Below are 25,206 nucleotides of genomic sequence, written 5' to 3' on the forward strand. Positions count from 1 at the left end.
TAGTAGATAAAATTGCAAGTAAATATATTATGTATGTGCAACGCAGCAGCTTCAATCTGACTACGTTAGCTTTTTCTTCTGCCCGCCAACTTGGAAAGAAACGTTATTTTGGGTTCCTAGTGGAAGATGTCCATTTTTTGTTTCAATTTATCAACATTGGCATGCTTTGTTTACATTTAGGACGACGTATATCCTTCGCTTATTCAGTAGCAATCACCAAACTTATAAGATTTTATTATTGTGATCTGAAAAAGACTTATGAATCGAACTTGATATTTCAAATTACCATTAGACTATAGTGCTTGTATGAAAATCAAGAAGAAATGCATGCTCCTTTTAGATGTAATTTTTTTTTTCTTCAGTTATTCTATTATCTATCAAGATTTTGTTAAAAGAACTTGTAGACCACAGTAATGTCACATCTCGGTCCGGGGCGAATCACTTCCCGGGCCCGCTCCACCACCGTAGCACGATATTGTCCGTTTTGGGCTTATCATTCCCTCACGGTTTTGTTTTTGGGAACTCACGAGCAACTTCCCAGTGGGTCACCCATCATGGGATTGCTCTAGCCCCCTTCTCGTTTAACTTCGGAGTTCCTATGGAACCCGAAGCCAGTGAGCTTCCAAAATGCCTCGTGCTAGGTAGGGATGGAAATATACATTTAAGGATCACTCCCCTGGGCGATGTGGGATGTCACAGTAAACTGTCTATTGATTCATATGAGGTTTACAATAATTGACATCATTTAGCTATAAGAAAGAAAAAAAAATCAATAGTACAATTTTGTTATCATGAAGAAAGTGGAAGTTTCGGTTCTAGTTCTACAAGTAAATAATTGAGAATATGAAAAATGATCCAACTTACTATAAGCTATTGTAAGTGTTGGTCCAACGCTGATGTAAGATTTTGTCCTTCACATTCTCAAAGAGAAATGATTCTCACACGCCATTCTCACACACCCCACTTTATTTATGACCATTATATTAAATAAATAAAACAAAATTGACAACTATAATTAAACAGAAGTGTGTAAGAGACAAAAAAAAATATTTTGATCATTTCTCTTCTCACAATCATTTCAGTTTTCAATGCTGGAAAAATTAGTTGGTACATTTGAACAGTTCATTAATTCAATTTTCTTGTTTGTCCCTATCAAACAAACAGATTTTTTTTTTTTTAATAAATGTAGTATTCCAAAGTTGACTTAATTATTGATGTTAAGAAAGTCATTTATACATGGGAATTGATGCATGTGTAAAGGAAAAACAAACAAAAGATGGGATCGACAATACTTATATGTTTGGGTACTCTATCAATTTGTAATCAAATCTTACAAGTTATCTTAATGCGGTCTAATCTAATGGAAGCACTTATATGTTGTTGTGTACATTCTACCATGTATGACCCATAACCATTTGAAGACTTTTGGCCCCTAACACACAAAAAAGAACAAACAATTTGGTAGAAGATGATGAACCAAATATATAATCATAGTTGCAAATATTGATGATTTTTTTTAATGATAAATGTTTTATGACGTTTGTGGTGATAATTAGTCTGATTTTTAAGCGTAAAATATTTTTGCACTCCAATTTTCTACTTATACACTAATTTCTTTATCTGTAACGTGAATAATAAACTTTATAAATCAAAGGAGAATCAATGAACAAAAACAGAAAGAAGAAATTGACTTGCAATTCAAGTTTAATGTTGAATAATGTATTTATTTAACACTCAAGAGAAATAACAAGTTGGGTCTTCAACAGATCTTGATTCCAAATAACTCAAACTTTAACATAGGACTATATGTTAAAGATTAGAATACGCACATGATTTTGTTTGCTAGGATTTAGCAATTTATGTATCTCTACATCCAACTAATATTTTTTTTTTAACAAACTACCAAATTTGCCCTTCGATGAATGAAAAAGAAAAGAAATCAATATTAGAACTCAAAACCCATCGACCGTCAGCACACTTTGTTTATCTTTACACCCACTCCCTCATATTTTTGGCTGTGAACCAAACCACTTCTCCTCGATGTGATCGACGGCCACCATACTCCTCCACTTTTTATTTTTATTTCTCCTCCCTCTTTTTCTCTTTTCCCTTGAACCGAATGGGAACTGCAATGCTCCACCGGCTTTGCAATCGACAACTACTGGGATGTATGTTCCTGCGCCAGCTCCCTTCCTTATGGACTCTCTCTCTCTTTCTCCGTTAGCCCATTCGTTGGAACATGCAGCTTCCCCTCATTAGTCGTTGTTTATTCCTTAAGCTTTCAACTGTTGACATTTAATCAACTCGGTTGAAAACAAAACCAAAATACTAATTCAAATTGACCCTATTGACCTAATAATAATGTTCCATATATATTAGTTTATCAAATTAATAGGCACCGGAAAAAGTTAATCTAACAAAAGAGAGAGAGAGAGAGAGAGAGAGAGAGAGAGAGAGAGAGAGAGAGAGAGAGAGAGAGAGAGAGAGATGAGAGCAACGGTGGTTAGGTGTGTTTGGGATTGGGTTCACCGACAAAAACGAGGGACTAGGTGTAAAGATAAACAAGTGTGTTGATGGTTGATGGGCTTTGTGTTCTAATTTTTTTTTTTTTTTTTTTTATAATTTTTTGAAAAATCAATAAAAAGTTACAATATTAACAATAGATCAACAATATTTATGTTAATTATAAATAGATCAATCATATATTGTGATACTTAAATGCATTTAAAATATTAAAAAAAAATTACAAAATCTGACACTACAGCTGACACCCACTTCAACCAACACTTCCTTTCTCATAGTTGTATATTTGGGATAAGTCAATATGGATCAGACATTGCAATGCAGTGTCTGTTTCCTGATTCTGTTTTTTACATTTGAATTCACACACTACGTTGCAGTGTCAATTTATTGGTTTTTTTTTTTAATTTTTTTTTTATCACTCACACGCCTCCTGCATGTTTCTTTGTACATTTGGATTCAGACACTGCAATGCAATGTCCTTTTCCTAGTTCTGTTTTGGATTCAGATGCTACGTTGCAGTGTTCGTTTCTTGGTTTTATTTTTTTCCATCGCTCACACTTCTCCTACACTTCACACCTCACACGACTCCTGATTTTTACATTTAGATTCAAACACTGTAATGCAATGTCTGTTTCCTGTTCTATTTTTTACATTTAGATTCAGACACTGTAATGCAGTGACCGTTTTCTGATTCTATTTTTTATTTATTTTACATTTGGATTCGGACACCTCAATGCAGTGCCCATCTCTTGGTTCTGTTTTTTACATTTTGATTCAGACACTGCAATGCAATGTCTGTTTTCTGGTTCCCTTTTTTTTTAGTTGAGTAGACTCCTCCATGTAAACGAAGGGTGAGAGAGTGATAGAATATACATGTTCTAACTATTTATAGGATTTAGATCATCTCAAGATCAATTCTATAGGAATAGAAATCCAACAGCTGAAGCCTCTTCTTCCACCTCTTTTCCCCTTCAACTCCTCTTTCTCCTTCGCACCCCCACACCCTACCATTGTTAACAAACCCCAAATTCAATTGCATGTCATCTATGCTCTAAGTCTGATTTATTTTTTGGCTATCCCTTACTATTTTAGCTTTTTATTTGTCATCTCCTTCTTCTTCTTCATCTTTGAGATTTCTCTCTCTATAATTCTTCCATAGTTATGAAAAAAAGATCTCTGCAACCAAAAGACATTGGTTTGCACAACCCCTCTCTTTGTTGTTTCGTTAACATCGGCTAAGATTTTAAGGTCAAGGAACTTGCAATTAAGGGATGTGGTGGTGGTGGGGCTTATCTTGGAGAGGGTAAGGTGAGGGACCTGCAATTGATGGTTGTGGGTTGGGTGGGTTGTGGCAGTACTAAGGTTGATTTTGAGGTGAGGTTGAATTTAGTTTGGAATTTGGAGGGTTGGTGGTTTGAGGTTGAGAGCTTTGAAGTGAGGGAGAAAGAGAAGAGTTGACGGGAAAAGAGGAAGGATAAGAGATTTTGGCCTTTGGATTTGTATCAATGGATGAGATCCATCGGTTTGGAGGATCTCCACAAAAATTATCCGGAGAAGATCTAAATCCATATTTATAATAGCTCAAGCCCACGTGGCAATTATAGAGAGAGAGAAATAGAGAGAATAATAGAATTGTCAAATTCTAACTATTTATAATGACTTAAAAGCTATGTGGCATTCATCATTGACCTATGCCTAATGAATAAAAATATATCATTGATTAAGTCCAAAATAAAAATATGTCATTGATATATGACTTAATTGTAAATTTTTTTTTTTTAACTTTTGGCTAAATTACCCTCCCTTTCTTTTTCTTTTTTTTTTCTTTTTTTTTTCCGTTCACCTAAGGGCACATTTGGTAGTTTATTAGGAAAAATTTATTAGTTGGGTGTAGAGATGCATAACATAGGTTCAAGCAAAATTTCTCTTGAAATATTTCCTTTTGTTAACAAATTATTCTCTCTCTCTCTCTCTCTCTCTCTCTCTCTCTCTTATTTATTTATAAAGAATTATTTCCCTCCCCTTTATTATGTGTCCACCACAGCACAGAACACATGTAGAACTAACATGACAAATGTTACGACAGTGGGTCACTTGATACTCTTTCATTCAACAGTGGATGATTGGACTGGGGCCGAGAAGTCCAGGGGCAAGGAGCACATGCAAAATTTTAATGGTCGCTATTGCGTCCCTTGCTCTCAAGGCTGTCGAGCATTTCTAATAATTGCGTCGTTGTGCCTAGGCTGTGAAGGCTCTCAATCACATGGACAGTCCAATGTGCTCATCAACGTCTGACTCTGAAATGTGGCAAAAGCATTCGAGCATATCTTTTTCTAAGTAGCTGTAAGTGAACCCTATTTTATATTAATCATTTTCTTTTATATACAAACGATATATTAAGTGTTAACATTAGTGTGAATAAGTTGATTCCGAATTCATTATTCACAATATTTGAACTTAATATCTCACTTACAAATAAAAATTAAAATTAAAATAAAGAGAAAAAGGGCCATCACTGCATCATTGTAACAGTTTATCATATCATGATATTCATGAAACTGACCGTTTGTTGATTATTTTAAGGAAATTTTTATTTAAAAGAAAATAACTATTTTCAATCTCAAAATCATTTATGAGGTATGTCAATGGGGATGCCATTACCCGAAAAGTTTTCCAAACACGTTCTTTTCCCCAAAATTTTTCATATCTGACCCATTAAGGGTGAAGCTCAACAAATACCCAAACTCGTGAGAAAAATTGTGATCTTATTTACGATAAATTTGGGATGAATGATTTGAGTTAAATCACACTATGTGCTTTTTATAATAATTTGGTATCGAAATCATCATTCAAAGACTAGAAACCTAAGAGCATCTCTAATGGGAGTCCCTATTTAGGAACTCACACCACCACATTTGAAGACTTATTAAGGTACTAGGGAGAATCTTTGAGTCCTTAAAAGAATATTATCTTCAATGGAAAAGTCCTTATAGTATAAACCCTAAATTTGAGGACTATATAATAAAAAAACTCTAAATTAAATATGGCCCATTCATTTAGAGAACTGTTATTAGCACTTCAAAAATCTCATTCTAAACTCCTCACAAGTGTATTTTTCTTTCTAATTATAGAAAGTTTGGAGTGCCAAATGAGATTTTTGGAGTGCTAGTAATAATTACCTTTATTTATACAAAATATATATATATATATATATATATATATATATATATGGGACCTAGCCTGCAGCTGCATCAGCAACTGTTTGGTGACTAGCATCCACCCACGCTGCTGGAGCAAGTGAATGAGCTGCAACATCACTCAAACCCAATACCTATAAGAAGCATGCAACCTTTCATGTGGGCAGGCCTCCATCCCCAATCAAAGTTTTCCCTATGCATAGTCCTCAAATGTGAGGAAATTTTTGAGTACTCTAGTCAATTCCTATACTATAGGGACTGGAGCTCCACCCCACTAGAAGCCTCGAAGTTCCTAAATTTAAAGGCATACGGTGGTCGAGGGTGGTAAGGATTCTATTTAGGGACTCCACCAGAGATGCTCTAAAAGCTCTCACTTACTAATGTGAAAAAATATCACTAAGCTATAGTACTAATTATGTTAAAAAGGAAAGATGTTGTTTGTCAAAACTTTCAAGGTAATTAATTATTGAAAATTAATGGAGGTGAAATAATATTGATTTAGTGAATGTGGTAAGAAAAATACTAAGAATTGAAACACTAGATGAATGGTGTCGCTCATCAACTTGCAAAACATAACATTTGAAGCTATAGATTGTCGTTTCGAATGGATGTGGGCCCATCGCGGTTGCTGGAGTGAATCACCATTGGTCCCATCCTTCTGTTAAAAGTCAAGCTAAGGCTATTTCCGATTCAAAAAAATCAAAGGTCAAAATGTTATCTGATGCGTAGAGGGTAAAATTTGACTTGTCACTCTTAACTCTTGCGCATTAGGCTATCTCCAATCTAAAAATTAAAAGTTATAAAGTTATATTTTACTTTAAATGCGTTAGTGCAAGTTATACCATTTTCAATGCATACAAAAAATTGACTTTAACTTTTGGCCTCTATTCAAGTGAAAAATGCACCATCTGAGTTGTGGATGCAAATTTCTGCCTTCTTCTTCTTAGATGAAAATGCACTTGCAAAACATTTAACACCTTAGGTCAAGGCTAAAAGCCTCACGTGCCAGTGATGAATGGGGGGAGAGGTTTGTCCAAAGAACCTTCGATGCCAAAGTTAGAATTTGAGAGAGAAATTGTTTAGAGAAATTTGGAGAATTTTAGAAAAGAATTGGACTTTGGTTTTGGAGAAAATGGGTGGCTATATATAGGGGTGTGGCCGGCCCTATTAGGAGAATTGGGACAAGCCACATTTGGTTGATTTGTGGGATTGATTGCAAGATATTATGTGAAATAATATCTTGCAATTATTTTGGCAATTAATCAATTGATTTTGGCAATTAATCCCAATTTGAAAAGGATGATTGAAAGTTACCTTGTGGGTGAGGATTTGATGAGAAGTGATGAGAGGGTTTAAAAGAATATCATTTTGATCACCTTTGACCTTGATTGAGCCGTTATTGTCCGTTGCACGCGCGTAGGAATCCCGATGTGCCTCAAAGGTAATTTTGTCTTTTTACCCTAAAAGTTTACGTGTCGCCTCCATAATTTTCTTAATTATCTTTGGCTCCATAAATGCCCTTACATCTGTTGGGCTGCTCGCAGGAAAGTGTAGTAGGTGTAGAGATCTCCAACTTTGATGCAAATTCCCACTTGGACTTGGAATTAGATTCTTCTAGGAAAGGAAAATAAATCGCCTCCAAAGCCTATGTAAGCCTACCTTAAGTAGGGGATTAAATCAACTTCGAAGGGTAATTATTTATCCTTACAGGAAAGAGAGAAAACTAGAGGATATTTATTCCCCTTTCTCCTAGCAACCTTCTTTGCTTACCCATACAAAGAACTGTCTTCCATTAATTTCTTTATTTTTTTCGGGTTGCACCGATGTAAAAAATACGTAATTTTCCTTGTCTTTTTCTTGGGTGGTGTTGCCATGAGGCAGTGTCAGGGTGGTGCGGCACGTTGGCTGACAGGGCCAGGAATCGACTTGGTATAGGTCGATGAGGTGGTGTTGCAGGGGCCACTGCTTGTGCTGCTCGACTTGACAGAAGCCAAAGGCTGGCTTGGCACGGGTCGAGGAAGTGGTGAGGCATGGGCCACCGTTTGGGCTACCACGTCTGGGCTGTTTACCAAAAATGAGGAAACTGTTTGAGCTTGATTTCTTAATTGCCGTAGATGGAGCAATCAAGGATGGAGCTGCCAAGATCGGAGCTGCTGAAGATGAAGTGTCGGATGAGCGAACTGTTGAGTGTGAAGTGGCTGCTGCCCCTCGACCATTTGCTGTTTAGCTGGTTTTTGAGTATTTGATCTCTTGATTTGTGTGCCCTTCTCGCACTAGAGAGCTTACCCAGATGGGTGTCGGGGAATTAGTTTATCTTATCACACTGGAGAGCTTACCCAGATGGATGTCGGGGAATTAGTTTACCCTCTCGCACTAGAAAGTAATTAGTTTACCTTCTCGTACTGGAGAACAATTAGTTTAACCTTTCGCATTAGATAGCATACCCATATGGGTGTCGGGGAATTGGTTTACCCTCTCGCATTAGAGAGCAATTAGTTTGTCCTCTCGCATTGTAAAGCAAACCCATATAGGTGTCGGGGAATTGGTTTACCCTCTCGCACTAGAAAATAATTAGTTTATCCTCTCGCACTGGAGAGCAGACCAAATGGGTGTCGGGGAATTGGTTTACCCTCTTGAATTGGAGATGAGACCCAAATGAGTGTGGGGGTATTGGTTTACCCTCTCGCACTGGGGAGCTTACCCAGATGGGTGTCGGGGAATTGGTTTACCTTCTCGTATTGGAGAGCATGGAAGTCGTTGTCGTGAGTGCAGCTGGGAAAAGCTGGACTACTAGACAACTGAAATAATCTTCAGCCTGTGAGGTCTTGTTTGGCAATCTGCTTGAGAATTTGAACTACTTATGGAAACCATGTAAGGGTGTAAGTAGGAAGTGCAGCGAGCTGTTCCCGGACCTTCTTCAAGTATTGCACTATCGTTAGATGTTTCATCGTGTGCCCTTTTGAGGCTTGGTGATGATCAGCTGAGAAACTGAATGGATTGCAAGCTTCTTCACCGCTAAAACTTTCACTAGCAGGGGTTGCTAATAAAGCCTTGTCTCCTGCTCCATCAATGAATGCTTTAAAGTTTGGAGTTCCATGAGCTTGGTCAGCGCGATTAGGAACCACGGTGACATATCAATGGTGGCCGAGAGCCATGGAGCAAGTGGGCACTACAATGAGCATATAGCTAGGGCAAGCTTGGGCCAAGTTGGGTGCAACAAGAAGAATTGGACCACTAGGTCTGTGATGCTCGACTACTGTTGACGTGCTGTTTTAGTATTAAATCGTCTGGAGTGTTGAGAGTAAGGTCTGTCCCTGATCTTTGGTGGTTAGGTTGGTGTGTCATTTTGATACTCGTCTACCTTCGGTGCGCCATTAGGCTGAGTTGCTACGTTTGTTAGAACAAAAGTAATCTTTGTATTCGACAATCTATGTGGGATAGTCTCGTTTGCTCAATCTTATCAATGAAAGATGACCTGCTTATGTTGGTTATGTCTTATTAGAACACCTCGTCAGTAGCTTCGTTGCACTGAAAATTGCACAATCGTTTTGTCAGGAGCCTCTTAGCTTCTTCCTGAATTGTCCTCTAGTGGGGCAGTGGAGCTTCCGGCTGCCCCCGATCGTGACCTGTTGGTCTTAGGCTTCATTTCCATGTACTAGTTCGTCTATGTTGCGGCTTCGGTGCATGTGGTACGTTCCTAGCAAGCGAGCGAATTACTCGCAGGTTTCCGGTTGAACTAAAGCCAAATTGAGTGACTACTTCTCTTTGTTCGTCATGTTGCCTACTCTGATGTGGGGTGGATGATGCTCCTTGCAGGTTTAGCCGCAAATGAACACTTCACTTGGAAGGTTGCTTGTGTTGATTATCGAAATGTGACCCCAACCATGAAAGTATGCTCGTCCGTGGGCCTAACTAAGATGAGAGTATACGCTATCTCAGGGGCTCAGTCGGGAGTGTACACTGCCAGAACGCTCGGTTCGTGACTGGTCGAGTGGCTACTTGTTGGGACGCTGTTGGAGAGGTTCATCATTTGCCCTTGTCCTACTTCGGGACACTTTGAATGGGGCACGTTGCATCTTAGTAAACTGCAAAAATTGATTCACCAAAGCTGTTTGCTGCGCAAGGGTGTTTATCAACTTTATGACTTGTCGAGACAAGTGTTGGTCACCATTTGGGTTGAAAGAGCTTGAATTGTATGCGTCTCATTGAATAATAGAAGTGTAATCATATGTCAAATCCACAGAAACTCGGGGTGAAAATGCCCCTAATTCAATCATCGGTCTAGAAATCTAAAGTTGGGATAGTTGAACCGGTCTTAAACCAGTTTGGGCTGCTTTGAAGGCCAGATGAGTAGGCTGCTCCACGTGCAGCGTGTGTGCGTGTTAGGCTTGGGCTCGACTCAGGAGCGTGCTGGGTTCCCGCCAGGCTGCGGCTCAGGCTGGCTCGCCTTGGGCTTGGGCCCTTGTGGTTTGGTGATGCGCCAGCTGTTGGGTTGTCCTCGGTGAGACTTGGGCCTACGAGTGTTGGGCTGCTCTAATTGCTGCAATTGCTTAGGCCTCAGCTGCTAGTATAGCACCGTGGGCTTGAATATGGGCCGGCTGCCATATAGCACGGGCTTAGGCCTACTGCTGCAAGGTGGCCTACTCACTATAGGTAGTGGGCTCGCTGAGAGTTGTTGTCGTGGCTGTTACCATGGTGGTTGTCATGGTGGTGCCCCATAGGGGTGGTGCCGCTCCACTCGTCATTGTGTTAAACCTCGTAGATCGCCGTGGTCCAAATTCTTGAACGTTGGAAGTTCCATTCATTATGGTTTCCGAATTCTAGTCATTGTACTTTTCTTTTACGTTTTATCAAAGAATTTTTATAAACAAAAATCCCAAGAATAAGAACGTACGAAAAATCTACAAATGAACAAGAAACGAAAAATCTTGAATGCGAGTCTTTTTTGAGCATGTGAATCAAGACTCTTAATGAAAACACCAATTTGTGGATGCAAATTTCTGCCTTCTTCTTCTTGGACGAAAATGCACCTACAAAACAATTAACACCTAAGGTCAAGGCCAAAAGCCTCACGCGCCCGTGATGAATGGTGGGGCCTTTGGGCGAAGAACCTCTGATGCCAAAGTTAGAATTTGAGAGATAATGTGTTCAGAGAAATTTGGAGAATTTTAGAAGAGACTTGGACTTAGGTTTTGGAGAAAATGGGTGGCTATATATAGGGGTGTGGCCGACCCTATTAGGAAAATTGGGACCGGCCACATTTGGTTGATTTGTGGGATTGATTGCAAGATATTATGTGAAATAATATCTTGCAATTATTTTGGAAATTAATCAATTGATTTTGGCAATTAATCCCAATTTGAAAAGAATGATTGGGAGTTAACTTATGGGTGAGGATTTGATGAGGAGTGGTGAGAGGGCTTAAAAGAATACCATTTCGATCACCTTTGACCTTGATTAAGCTGTTACTGTCCGTTGCACGCACGTGGGAATCCCGATGTGCCTTAAGGGTAATTTTGTCTTTTCACCCTAAAAGTCCACGCGTTGCCTCCATAATTTTCTTAATTATTTTTGGCTCCACATGAGTGTCCTATGAAAAAACATATTTTGTTGATAATAAGTGTAGAAATTAAAGGCAGGATGTGTTTGTAGTTTTATTATTTTAACAACTTGTTTTGTTAATTTTTTAAAAGTTTAGACTAAAATTTTGAGAAACAGTACGATATTCATTGAAGTAAAACGAAATACGTACATAGTTGAGAGGATAGAGTGCACAAATGGGCCTTGATAAAAGATAAAAGCATTGCCGAAGATTTCAACTCAATCAAAGAGAAAAAGAGTGTCCGCACAATCAATTTAAAATTTATCCTCTAGGAAATATATATTAACAAAGAACGCGTTGAAATTTGCAAAAGAGGATCCTCTTTGTGAGGATCTCGGGAATCCTCTAATCACATCCGTTCATCGTGCATCGTGCGGCTAATTTTTATATTCAATTTTAAATAAAAAAATTTATAATGATTTCTGATCGCACAATCTACAATGAATGGATGTGATTAAAGATCCCTAAGATCCTCACTCGAAATTTGCAAACCTCCTCTGGGAAATATATATTAACAAACTAAATCATATGTTATGATTATGAACTATGAAATAGTCAAATTTGGTTGTCTATGACTATATTACTCCTCCAACTCAACACTAATTTTTATTGCACCGAAGTGAAGTGGGCCAGTACCCAACATAAGATAAACGGTGGCGATGCTTTGATTTTTTTTTAAATTTATTATTACAAGGTATATTTCAATTTTAAATTACGAGTGGTGTCATTCACATTTTTTTTTTTTGACCTTTCACGCATTCTTCTTAAGTTTTGGTTGTCTGATTGAATGAGTTAAAAATACCAAATGATAAAAATTAACAGGGGGTGTGAGACGTAAAAAAAAGGGTGTATGAATAACAACTCCCTAAATTATATTAACTTTAATTTTTAGTGTTTCTAAGTGTGAAATACCCTAAGTGTTGTAATCGTTAGATCTTAATAGTTGCATTTATAATTAAAGATTAATAATTAAAACGTCTAGACTATCTCATTCTTTCTTGGGGTACCATAGAAAATTTAAAAGTAAGGAGAATAGTTTAAACCCGTAACGTATGTTTATAACAAATGATAAAATAATTTACACTAAAGCGTATCTAAACTATAGGGAGAGACTGAAATACAAAATCTCAGATGCAAAAACAAAACTTTTAACCACCTAAGTGACAAACCACTTACTTTAAACCCAGAACATAAATTTTGTCGAAGGAAAAAATACCTAATTACCAGGGGAATGGGGAGAGATCCATTCAGTTAATTACCTAGATTCACAACTTTGAAGGAGCCAATAATATAATCGTGATGCTAAAGAAATTATCTTCTTAAATCATATTTTATAAGTTTATATGATGTGACAGTTGGACTAAATAATGGTCTTCTACCTTGTATTTTGCATAATTAAACTGCACATATATTTATGATTATATTAAATTAGAAAATAAAAAAAAGTCCCAATAGAGGGGTTTTTTGGAAACTTGTCCCAAAAGAGTTTAATTATGCAAATAATAGACATAATGGGGAATCCGGAGTGGTAGTTGGGACCTGAGAGAGTGTGTCTGTCTGCAGTCAGAAGTCACAGACTCACAGGTGTCAAAAGTTTGGCTGGCTGCTGGCTGGCTAGCTGGTTAGGTTGCATGAGTATCAAATAAAGATTCACCTAAAAACTCAGCACAACAAAGAATCAACGAGGGATCCGGTTCCTCAGCATCCTCCGCCCTCCTATTTTTCATACATTTTCATCATTTTCTATTTTATGCGTCACGATTAAACTATATTAATATTTTATATTAATTTTTTCATAGAGATAAAAAGATAAAAAGCAATAGTAATATAAAATGTTGACGTGGCTTAACCGTGATCACATAAATAGGAGGAGATAAAAATGTATGTATGAGAAGTGAGAGGGTAGAGAAGTTAGGTCCAACAATGAGTCCTAATATTTAGAGCATCTTCTACGGGAGTCCTTATTTAGGAACTTCAATTGTCACTTTTGAATACTCATTTAAGAACTTAAATAGAATTTTTTATGTCTTAATATTTCCTCTAATAGAAGAATCCTTATAGTAGAGTCACTAAATTTGAAGTTTTACGATTTTATGTGATTCGGTACAAATTTTTGTTTTATTATTGAACAAACGATATTATCTACACTAAGGATTATGTATAAATTTTATGTTTTTTTATTAAACAAACGATATTATCTACACTAAGGGAGAGGGGATGGACTTAGCCTCATAATGAGCTAGCAATAATGTGGTTCAAGTTCATCTTTGGCGAAAATCAAACTTAAGACCTCTCAGTTACAAATGAAGAGAAATACCACTAAATCGTAGTATTAAGTGACACAAATTTTTTGTTTGTGTTATATTATTTTAATTAATTTAATATTACATTGTCGTGAAATATTAATGCTTACATTTCAACCAATTTTTTTTTTAAATTCTAACACAATTTTTTTCTTCAACAAACGTAACTAAAATGGATCCATTATTAAACTAATTCATTAGGAAAAATGCAATAATTAAATAGTTTAAATATATACATTAGCTTATATTAACCAAAATAAATATATTAATTCAATACCTAATGAGAAAGTATTAACTTAATTTGGCAAACATTGAAAATCTGCGGACTCATTCACTTGATTGGTTTAAAAATCAATAAAAAAAAAATTAAATAAGAAGCTATTGTGCAGAAATCATACATGGGTGGGATTGTTTTTTGCTCAAAATTAATAGTGGGGCCACTTTTTGAGTCTTTATTTACAGTCTTCATATTTGAGGATTTTTTTTTTGAGGTATTTGATGAGTCTATATATATTAGGATACTTTGAGAATTTCTATTCCGGCCTATTAAAAGTCTATTGGATATTTAAAGATTATACGGTTGTAGAGACTCTCCACTTACGTTGTAATGAACAATACTCATCCCTAGTATTTCTCTTTAAAAGAACAAAATGTTAATAGACATAATTATAATGTTCAAAATATTTTGTAACCTAAAACAATTTGAAAGATGGATCGCTAGATCAATAAGTTATTTGTGCCACTATCACAGTTTCGGTATCTTCATTTTTTTTTTTTTTCCACTTGTTCTTATGAGAAAATATTCAGTAGGATTCACCAAGTGAAATCAACGAAGTGTCGGATAAAATGAAAATACATAAATTTTATATTTTTATGAGAAAAACTTTTTGAATGACATGATCAAAGCATCCCTACCCGAGTTTTTCTTAGTTCCTTCCTACATATATTTGAATTTATTACACTATTGTTTTTTTTGTTTTTTTATGGGAAAAAACAGAAGAGAAAATCCAGGAGAAAGAGAAAGATAGTGGGGACAAGCTAAAGGGCTCAAAGTTGGGTATCATCACGCAGGTGCATCAAGCATTTACCTATCATGGTTCCAAAATAGTCAAATTTGCTTAGTGATAAAAAATATTTGAAACAATCTTCCATAAAAGGCAAAAAACAAGTATTCAAATTTGACAAATTGAAAAATCAATTATAAATGATACACCAATTAATTATCAGCTTAGGTGGGTGTATTCCATCATATTTTTTCAGTAAACCGAATCTTATGAAATGCGAGGTGCATAACTTCTAAAAGCATCTCCAAAGAATTTGTCAAAAAGTCCACATTATCAATAATAGTAAAAGAAGACAGCATTACTGTTTTCCAAACAAAATTCCAATTCTTATATGACATGACATGGAATGGCAGTAGAGGAGTTGATCTTAAATTTGATAGCAGCTTCATTTATTTATTTTTTATTAACTATTTATTGACTTAAACATTTCTTATAATTCATTGTTGATTGTGTGACTGTTGCATTGTGAACATACTATGGTACATTGTGCTTCAATTGTGTAATAAAATAATAGTTTAATTTGACATATCAGATGGAGAACGAAACTTTCAAAAAATGTAAAAGTGCCACATAGGCTATCAAGTTTAAATTTTATGTTTAAAATATGACATCTCGAGATGATCTAATACTAATGAAACTATTTATTCATTGCAAGTTTGCAAGTTTTTAAGTTTGAACACAACATAGCTGCAAACTTGCAAGGTGTTTGTGTCGACGACTGCGGCACTGGCGAGGTATTTGTGTCGACGACTGCAGCGGATTCTTGCCTGTGCAGCATAGGATTTATGGTTTTTTTTTTTTTTGTTTTGTTTTGTTTTTGTTTTTTTTTTTTTTGCTATTCTGCCCTTTTGTTTTTTGGGCTTTGGCTTTCTCCAATTTTATGCGCTTATTTGTTGTACTTGATTTTGTGCCACCGCCTTTCAATGAAATTGTTTGCTTTCGACAAAAAGAAAAAAAAAAAGAGGTCTAATCACAATAGACTAAGTCACATATTGATATTTAATGGGTTGTTTTATTGACACCCCACATTTTTATGAAAACACCCCACATCCAAAATATTTCTCAAAAATTCCTACTTTGTCCCTCATTTTTTCTGAAGAGACCGCCCACCCCATAAAGAAGTTAACGGCAAACAAGCCCCAATAAGACAGCCACCTATCTCCTAATGCCTCCATCGTTGACATCGGTACAACCGGCAACTCCCATGCCGTTGGTAACAACACATCACCTCAACTCATCCAATTGGATAACCCTTTAGCACCATCACCTCCGTTGCGAAAGTTGTGGGTCAACACCATTCAACCCGTCTCCGGCGTGAAAGTCTGTCGTCCAATGCCCTAACTCGCCCACCCCGTCAGAGAGAGAGAGGGGGTATGGTGTTGGTTTTTTGGCCCAGATTTTCTACGATGGTTGACTGCCGACATGTTGAATAGGGGGTGTGGATTTTTTATTTTTTTTTTCCCATCTCAATTTAGTTCAAATAGGGGTAAGTAAAAGAGGAAGTTCATGCAAGAAAATGAAAATGTGAGATGCATTCATAAGATTGTGGGATGTTAGTAAAACTACCCTATTTAATTTGCCCTTAAGTAGCCTCTATTTGGTTGAGGCCAGGTCATCAAACCTAAATTGTTTGAATCTTGCTTCCCCAACATGTAATTTATCTATTCCTATATTGAGAAGCCTTGAGCCTAAATTGCTTTAAACATCCCTATAAATAATATCTTAGAAAAGGAATATTTTACTGTCATATTTTTTTTTTCCCAAAAATATTACTCTCATTATTTGTAATAGATATAATATATTTAGGATAAGATTTTTTTTTACAAGCAATATATTTTATTTTTTGAACAAACGATCGCCTTCAATGAGAATCGAATACCTCTCACTTGCAAGTGAAGAAGATACCATTAGATCATAGTATTAAGTAGCAAGTGATATTTGAGGTAGATAATTATTTATCGACCCACTTATTATTGTAAAATCTTTATGATAAATATCAACTTTTTTTAATATTACGTACCTTTGAGTGATAAGAAAAATAAATGTGTTAGATTAAAAATAAAAAATTTAACAGTTACAGAAATAAAATCTAACGGCTAAAACATCACTACATTTAGTACTACAGAAAAACGAGAGCCGATACATAAATGTAAAGTGGGTATAAAAATCTAACAACATTAATTAAAAATAAAAAACCACCGGGGAATGGGGGAATCGGGGGATGATGATGCCGTTTGTCACCGTGAGAATAGGGGCAAGGGAAGTAAATTTGACAAAAGTTGGCGGTCAAAGATAGAAGGCGCCCTCCATCGCATCGTATTTTTGCACGAAGCTCACGAAGTCTGCATTTCTGCAACTCACTGCCCCCTATAAATATACAGCGAAGCCTCCCATTTGTACAGCACCTCCAAACCTCCACACATCTCTCTCTCTCTCTCCTCTTTCTCTCTCTAAACTCAGCTCGACGAGGGATTTTGATTCGTCGGAGTGACTCGGACGAACGCCGGAGAAAATGGCCAAGAACGTCGGAATTCTCGCCGTCGACATCTACTTCCCCCCTACCTGTATTCAGCAGGTGACGATCCCTCACTCTCAAACTGCTTTCGTTTTTTTTTTTCTTTTAAAATTTTAATGTTCGTTTCACATTCACAACGATTCCTCGTCGTGCCTGTAATTTTTTTTATTTTTGTAATTTTATTTTCGTTGCTTGAATAAGTGAGGAAATGGAAATTAATAATCATTTTAGTTTTTTGTTCGATATTTTCTTAAATCAGAGAAAAAAATGAAGAAAAAAAAGAAGCAGAAAGCAACTCAGTTAATTGAGTAGTTGATTTTTTTCTTGAATATTTTTTGCATTAACGTGTGAAGAAATGTTCTTAGACATTTTGATCTGGAACTGGATTAAAAATTATTATTATATATATCGATTTATTAGAACTTAAGTATATGTTGATTTAAATGTAATTTGAGCTTTGTTTTTTTTGTTCAGAATTTTGATTTTACAGGCAGTGACTATAAATTTGAAGGGTCCAATTGGAAAGATGACAACTTTGTAGATTAGCTGATCATAATTTACAAAAAAAAATCTTAGGAAATAATATAAAAAGTTTTAAGTGAAAGGAGTTTTTGATTGAATTTCCAGAATAAAATGAACATCTAATGTTTTCTTAATTGCAATCGCGCACACGAAGAGCGGTAGGGTGTTTGAAGCAACATTACTCCTAGCAACAAATCCGGGCATTTTATCTCGATATTTGCATCATGATGTCCTGTTAGCCATACCAAACTAGTTAAGATTTCCGTCAACTAATGAAAGTTTTCGTTCTTTATGCAAAATAGGAAGCCTTGGAGGCTCATGATGGTGCCAGCAAGGGGAAGTACACTATCGGACTTGGACAAGATTGCATGGCGTTTTGTTCAGAGGTGGAAGATGTCATCTCAATGAGGTACTAGTTAGTTCTACATTCAATCCTCAATGTTTTTGTAGCCTAATACATTGTATTAAGCCGCTCCTTGCCATTGCATTTAGTATTAAACACAGGGTTTAAGAGCACGTGATTCGAAAACTGTCTGAAACAGTCGAAATCTGATGATTTAAAACGAAAAATTGCATTGATAATGCAACCTTCTAGTCCAGTTTGGACATGATCATAATTGTTGGGAAAAAAAGACCAGGTCACATAGTATAATTTCATCTTCTTGATCACATTTCTTTTCTGATGTGCATGTTAGTCTTAAAATTATTTATGGTTTTTACCGTATCTTTACGGCTTTACCTTGTAATATTTGTGTTATATATGTATTATTTCACTTTACGGATAATCTTGTGGAGACTCTATAGTCATTAACTTTGAATTTTGAATTTTCAGTTTGACAGTGGTTACCTCCCTTCTTGAGAAATATGGGATTGATCCAAAACAAATTGGTCGCCTGGAAGTAGGCAGTGAGACTGTGATCGACAAAAGCAAATCTATTAAGACCTTCCTGATGACAATTTTTGAGGTATTTTTTTTTTCCCCTGTTAGAAGATGTATGCTCTTTCTTTACCCCGTTTAATATGATGTTTCTTTGGTATCCTATTTTATGAGCTAATGTTGATAGATAATTTTTTCTGACACTTTCTTCTCATTATCAAATATCCAGAAGCACGGTAACACTGACATTGAAGGTGTCGACTCAACTAATGCTTGCTATGGAGGAACTGCAGCTTTATTCAACTGTGTCAATTGGGTGGAGAGTAGCTCATGGGATGGGCGCTATGGGCTTGTCGTGTGCACTGACAGTGCGGTATGACCGTTTACTTTATCGTATGTTAATGTTGATAATAGTCTAACACATATTTCCATTTACATTACCTCTATGTCTCTACTTTTACTCTATTTATCTTATGGGAGAATTTCTATTTCAGGTCTATGCAGAGGGACCAGCACGACCAACTGGTGGAGCAGCTGCCATTGCCATGCTGATTGGACCTGATGCTCCTGTTGCTTTTGAGAGCAAAATTAGGGGAAGTCATATGGCTCACGTATATGATTTTTACAAGCCCGACCTTGCCAGTGAATATCCGGTAATTCTTCTTACCATTTTTGACATATATGTGTTTGGGACGGTAGGAATCATATGTTCTTATTTTCTTTGTTTCCAAATTGAGTTTGGACTATTTATATTTTTAACTTTGAGTGATACGTTTCTAGGCCTTTTTATCCTAATTTATCATTCCTGTGAAATGTTTGTAGGTTGTTGACGGAAAGCTTTCTCAGACTTGTTATCTGAAGGCTCTTGATTCTTGCTACAAGGAATTATGTAAAAAGTGAGTTCTTGTAAAAATACTGAAGTCATTTGACTTTGTTGTATTGTTTTCGCTATTATTTGTTCCTATGTAAATGCCTAATTGTTTTCTTTCTTTCTATAGGTATGAGAAATTGGAAGGTAAACAATTTTCTATCGCTGATGCTGAGTACTTCGTATTTCATTCTCCCTATAACAAGGTATATATTCTTAGAACTTGTGATCTTGCAATTGATCTTTCTTTCTGGTTTACAATTGAGATTTTGAATGTTTTTCTTTTCCTTTTAAAATAATTTGTGCTTTGATTTGTTGCAGCTTGTACAAAAAAGCTTTGCTCGTTTGGTGTTCAATGACGCCGTAAGGAATGCAAGGTACTTGTTTTTCCTCAATCCCGTCTAAGAATCATAATGCTCCGGACATTTATTCTTAATGTATGTTTACGTGGTGATTTATTTTCTCTCTTTCCATACGTAGCTCCATCGATGAGGCGGGTAAAGAAAAGCTGGCTCCATTTGCTGACCTTCCTGGTGATGATAGCTACAATAGCCGGGATCTTGAAAAGGTACTGTTAAAACCCTTGAAAATTCCTATTATACTTGCAACTTTCTCGGTTCCTTTGATTGTGAGCATAGTCTTTAATTATATCTGCTGATCATTGTACACGATTTATTTAACTACAGGCATCCCAGCAAGTCGCTAAGCCCCTATACGACGCTAAGGTTGTACCAACAACTTTGGTACCAAAGCAAGTTGGAAACATGTACACTGCATCTCTTTATGCGGCATTTGTATCCCTCCTCCACAACAAGCACAGCTCCTTGGTAAATCCCATAAATTTCTTATCCAAAAGGCTCGACTTCTCCTCTGTACATTTTGGCCTAATAAGTTTTGTTTGATAACAGGATGGCAAGCGGGTGATACTGTTCTCTTATGGAAGTGGCTCAACTGCAACCATGTTCTCATTGCGTCTCAATGCTGGTCAACAGCCCTTTAGCTTGGAGAACATCGCAGCTGTGATGAATGTTGGAGAGAAGTTGAAGGCAAGACATGAGGTACTAGTTTTTTCCCTCCTTTTTCTGTAAGCATAGTCGTACCATTCAGATACGAACAAACTTTATTTTTCTCAAGTAATGCTTGCGTCTTTGAGGAATAATCTTGATTACAATGTGATTCCAATAAATCATACTGCTCATTACTTTGTTTTTGAAACTGCCATGTTAAAATCCTTGGCAACACGAAAGCCATCTTCCTCTGCCCGGAACGTTGTCATGCACGATGATGCATTTAACACCACGTTTAATTGAGTGCTATTGAAAATTAGAACCATGTGCTGTCCAACGGGAATTCGGTTGAGTTATCACGCTTGATAAATTAGAAAAGCACCTCGGTAAGGAATTCATTTATTGAACAACGTGTGTTTTTGATGCAGTTCCCTCCCGGGAAGTTTGTTGAAGTGATGAAGATCATGGAGCACAGGTATGGAGGCAAAGACTTTGTGACCAACCAGGACATTAGCCTTCTACTTCCAGGCACATACTATCTTACCGAAGTCGACTCTAAGTACCGTAGATTCTATGCCAAGAAGGATGCGGCCGCCATCTCCAATGCCAACGGTGTGGTTGCCAACGGTCACTGATGGACGTAATTCAAGCCGGTCACACGGTTAAGTTGAGATTATGATGCTAGATGTCAGTTGTAACTCGTAAAACAGAACATGCTGGCCTCCGTAAGTTTGTATGTTAAAAGCAAATAGTTTGATCGGCAGCTAAGTATTGTCAGGTTAAAAAATTGTTTTTGTTTCTTCTTATTTTTCTTTTTAATAAAATTGTTGAATGATAATGATGGTCCACGATTGGTGAAAAGGAAGATCACAAGCCCATGATCACAAGCCCATGTTTCGTAGCTTGTTTTTCTACTTGTACTTGCAAAAGCATTCTTGAAAAAGTACACACGAAATAATTGCTGCATTCTTTTTTTTTTATGAAGAACCCGGATCTCGACGGATCCTCTTTGTGAGAATTCGTGAATCATATCCGTTCATTATATATTATCTGGTCATAAATTATTTTAAATATTTTTAATTAAAATTAAATACAAATAATATCTAATAAAAACTGATCATATGATGTACGATGTACAGATGCGATTTACGGATTCCTAGAATCTTCACCAAAAGAATCCCGAGAGGATCCTGTTGGTTTTTCTCATTCTCTGTGCTCATATTTCCTTGTCCTAGTTTGGTATGCCGTATTAGACTACGGATAGGAATAATAGTGCGAGAGAGGTGTTTGGCTCATTTTGGATTAAATTAGCCGCCAATTAAATATCCCGGGCTCACTTATTTAGTATGGCTCACACTTGCTAAAGAATACCCTTCAAAAGCTTAAGGGGATAGTTTAGCGGGTTCAAAAGTTAAGGATAATTTAAACGCGTTTTGTTGAGATTCTTGAAAATGAGTCCCACATTATTGGTAGGAGAGACATTGCATGAGTTTATAAGAGGTTGAGCTATTCCCCATATTACCAATTGGTTTTATAGTGGAATCTCAACTTTCTTCATGGTATTAAACCAGGTTGTCCCATGAGCTTATAAAATTAGTACATGTGCTTCACGTCACCCAAGTTGTGTTGTTCACGTGTTAGACTTGAAAATTCGCCACACGGGAGGGGGCGTGTTGAGAATAAGTCTCACATTGATGGGAGGAGGGACTTTACATAAGCTTATAAGAGGTTTGACTACTCACTATATTATCAATTGGTTTTAGAGGAAAACCTCAACTTTCTTCACGTTCTATCTTCACTCTCAAACGAATCTGCACCTTCTCTGTTTTCTCTTCCTATTCATCACGAACTTCATCTGATGTTCTTTGTTCTTCTTCCTCCTCATGTATTCCATCTCTGGTTTTATACTTCGTTCTTCTTACTCCTCTTCCTCCATTCTCTCTCTGCTTGCCTCTCTGTTCTCTCTCTTATGCAATTAGTTGATTCGTCTTTTTTCTAGCAAATTGATTTCTTTTCTTCATCATTTTGTATCTTCAATTTAATAAGTAGTATTGTTTGGGTGGGTGAATCAATGTGAATTTTGGGAGATTGAAGAAATGAGGAAGTGAGTTCGTATGGGAGGGTGGGATTTGATGCATGGGAAGATGATGAAGAAAGGAAGACACGATTGGGAGAGATACTTGGGTTTCTTTCCTTTTTTTGTATGTTTTTTTTTTCATAAATTTTATCAGTGTAATGACGTTTAGTTTAGTTTCGTTTAGGTGGTTTTTTTTTTTTTTTTTTGTTCTTTCTTTTCTTTGGTTTTCTCCATTTTTTCCATATAACATCAATTATTTTGTGAAAATTTGTACAATATTATTGTAGTCCGATGTATTTTTCAATGGATAGATTAATCCTACATAGTATTAAATGCCATATTGATTTAGTTAGTATTATCCGATGATTATTTTTCTCCTATCCAACTGAAATAGTAAGTAAAGTTCAAGCTGTCAAACGAGGCTTTATGTTCAAATTCTCCTTTGGTTTATTCGGTTCAAATGTTGGAGGAGAAAAGGAGTTAGCAGATATCATTTCCTAAGTGTACTAATTTTAAAAATAAAAAAATTATTATTATTAAGAGGAAGGAGAGAATTCGAAATTATTATAACAATTAAGAGGAGAGGACAGAGTTTCGAACTCGAGACGCATGGATAGAAACTTAATACCCCATCCACTAAGATATTTGATCACATGCAAGCTAAGTGTACTATTTCACTATGCTCAACATATGTGTGGCTTATAAGGAAGACAAACTTGGTTACACCGACTGCATCTTTCTACAAGTTTCATACATCCGTTGTACGTTTCTGATACATCACATGACAGGTGTATGAAACCGGAGTAGGAGAGTTTTTCTATTGTCTAATATGATGAGGGCAGTCAAAGCCGTCGCACTGTGGTCAATGATTAGGGGCCAAAAAATTATAAAATGCACTTTGATGCTAATTGTCCACCATAACCCAATTAGGGGTTGGTAATATAGGAATCAGCCAAGAATATTCTCTGGAATTTGGATAATAATTTACCTAGATATTTGATTTTGGACATTTTGTTTATCTCCCTTCTCAAGAGATTTTGTAATTTTGAGATACTAATAATCGAAAGAAAATCACTTACAACAACGTATACCGTTTCTTTTTCTTCTGTTTTTATATGAGATATTCAAATGTGAAAAGAAATTGAGATTAAAAATGATATACAACTGGTGACATGAAAGTCCTCGTAATGAGGTTTGGTGGTTATAGTTATGAGGGGAGCTCATAAACTTGACCCTTTGCCGGCAAGTCAACATAGTCACTCAAACAGATTTGTGTAACAGAAACTACATAATCCAACCCCTCTTTTGGCTTCATCTCATTTGACCACACGTAATCGCCAAAGAATTGGTCTAACAAACATACTATTATTCTATCACCTAAATCAACAAAGAACTAAATTAGAATACCCTCCAATCTACATGCTCTTCTCGGTCACTTAAATCGGAGTGACGTTACACTTATCAATCATTTTTTGATTTAATAATATTTCTCTTTGTGTTGTTAAATACTCTGATTTGGATTTTTTTCTTCTTCATTGATAGAGAGTAGTTACAGCATCTGACACGTAATGTGAGTCGTTAGTTAATCGTAACATGATACGGTACCACAATTGAAAAGTATCTTTTTTTTCCGACATTGGTAAGTAAATTTTACCATTAATGGTCACGCTAATACGTTGGGTTTGGCTAAAAAGGAAAATTTGAAAAAGGTAGGAAGGCCTTTAGGATTTTGGTAGGGGCGATGGACCACATCGTGCGAGCAGTAGTAGATAGGCGATGCCAAATTGCCAAGTGCCAACCAACACCGGTGAAAAATCCATTCAAATGCAGAAAAGCAATTTTCCAGACCTTTCCGAACGACTCCACCTCAGCCTTTCCAATTCGTTCTGTGCCGCCCCACTGGAGCACCTTTTATTAGAATAGGTTAACGTTAGGAAGATTAAATTTACCGATTAAATTTTATAAATTAAATTATACGTAAGTTTATGATTGATTTGTTATTTAAATGTTGATAACTGTGCTTATTTATATTCGTAACATATCATTTAATTTGTAAATTTAGTCTTCAAATTTAATCTTCATTGCATTACCAATTGGAATAACAACTTATATACAACGGTAATGCTCAGATCTAATAATATATTATTACCGTTCCGATCTAATAATAGATTATTATGTAGAAAAAAAATTTCATATGACAATGGGATGAGGATCCTTTTAGGATTCTCTATGTGAGGATTCTAGAGATCTTCACATACTATCCGTTCATTATACATCGTACATCGTAAGGTCATTTTTCATTAGGTATTGTTTATATTTAATTTTAAATAAAAAATATAAAATAATTTACGACTGCACGATGCACGAACGATAAATAGGATGTGAGTGATCTTAAAATCCTTACAAAAAGAAGTCTGATGAGATCCAAATCCGTGACGGTATATTAATGAACAATAAACACTATATGATAGTGGAGAAATTTTTTATTGTGACTGGAACACGGAGGTACACCATGTGTTTTTATGCAAGTTATCAAAATTTTTATTTTTTTAAGTTATTAACTTTTTAACACACGTCACATTATTAGTATAATGATACATAATGTACGATTTCATTTTCTAATCCCACTGAAAAATCTCGCATCGTCTTTG

General features: G+C 36.1%; 1 protein-coding gene across 1 annotated transcript; it reads left to right on the forward strand.

Moving 5' to 3' along the window:
• The first annotated feature begins 17,045 nt into the window (after nucleotides 1-17,045).
• LOC137722912 (hydroxymethylglutaryl-CoA synthase-like) lies at nucleotides 17,046-21,320 on the forward strand. Its single transcript, XM_068462032.1, has 12 exons — nucleotides 17,046-17,264; nucleotides 18,029-18,135; nucleotides 18,559-18,691; nucleotides 18,833-18,976; nucleotides 19,098-19,256; nucleotides 19,426-19,499; nucleotides 19,602-19,677; nucleotides 19,793-19,848; nucleotides 19,952-20,039; nucleotides 20,158-20,298; nucleotides 20,380-20,529; nucleotides 20,907-21,320. Exons 1-12 carry the CDS (start codon nucleotides 17,202-17,204, stop codon nucleotides 21,111-21,113), a joined length of 1,398 nt encoding a protein of 465 aa, XP_068318133.1. The 5' UTR covers nucleotides 17,046-17,201; the 3' UTR covers nucleotides 21,114-21,320.
• Nucleotides 21,321-25,206: the final 3,886 nt, after the last annotated feature.

Source organism: Pyrus communis, chromosome 17 (assembly GCF_963583255.1).
Source record: "Pyrus communis chromosome 17, drPyrComm1.1, whole genome shotgun sequence".
Taxonomy (NCBI): Eukaryota; Viridiplantae; Streptophyta; class Magnoliopsida; order Rosales; family Rosaceae; genus Pyrus; species Pyrus communis.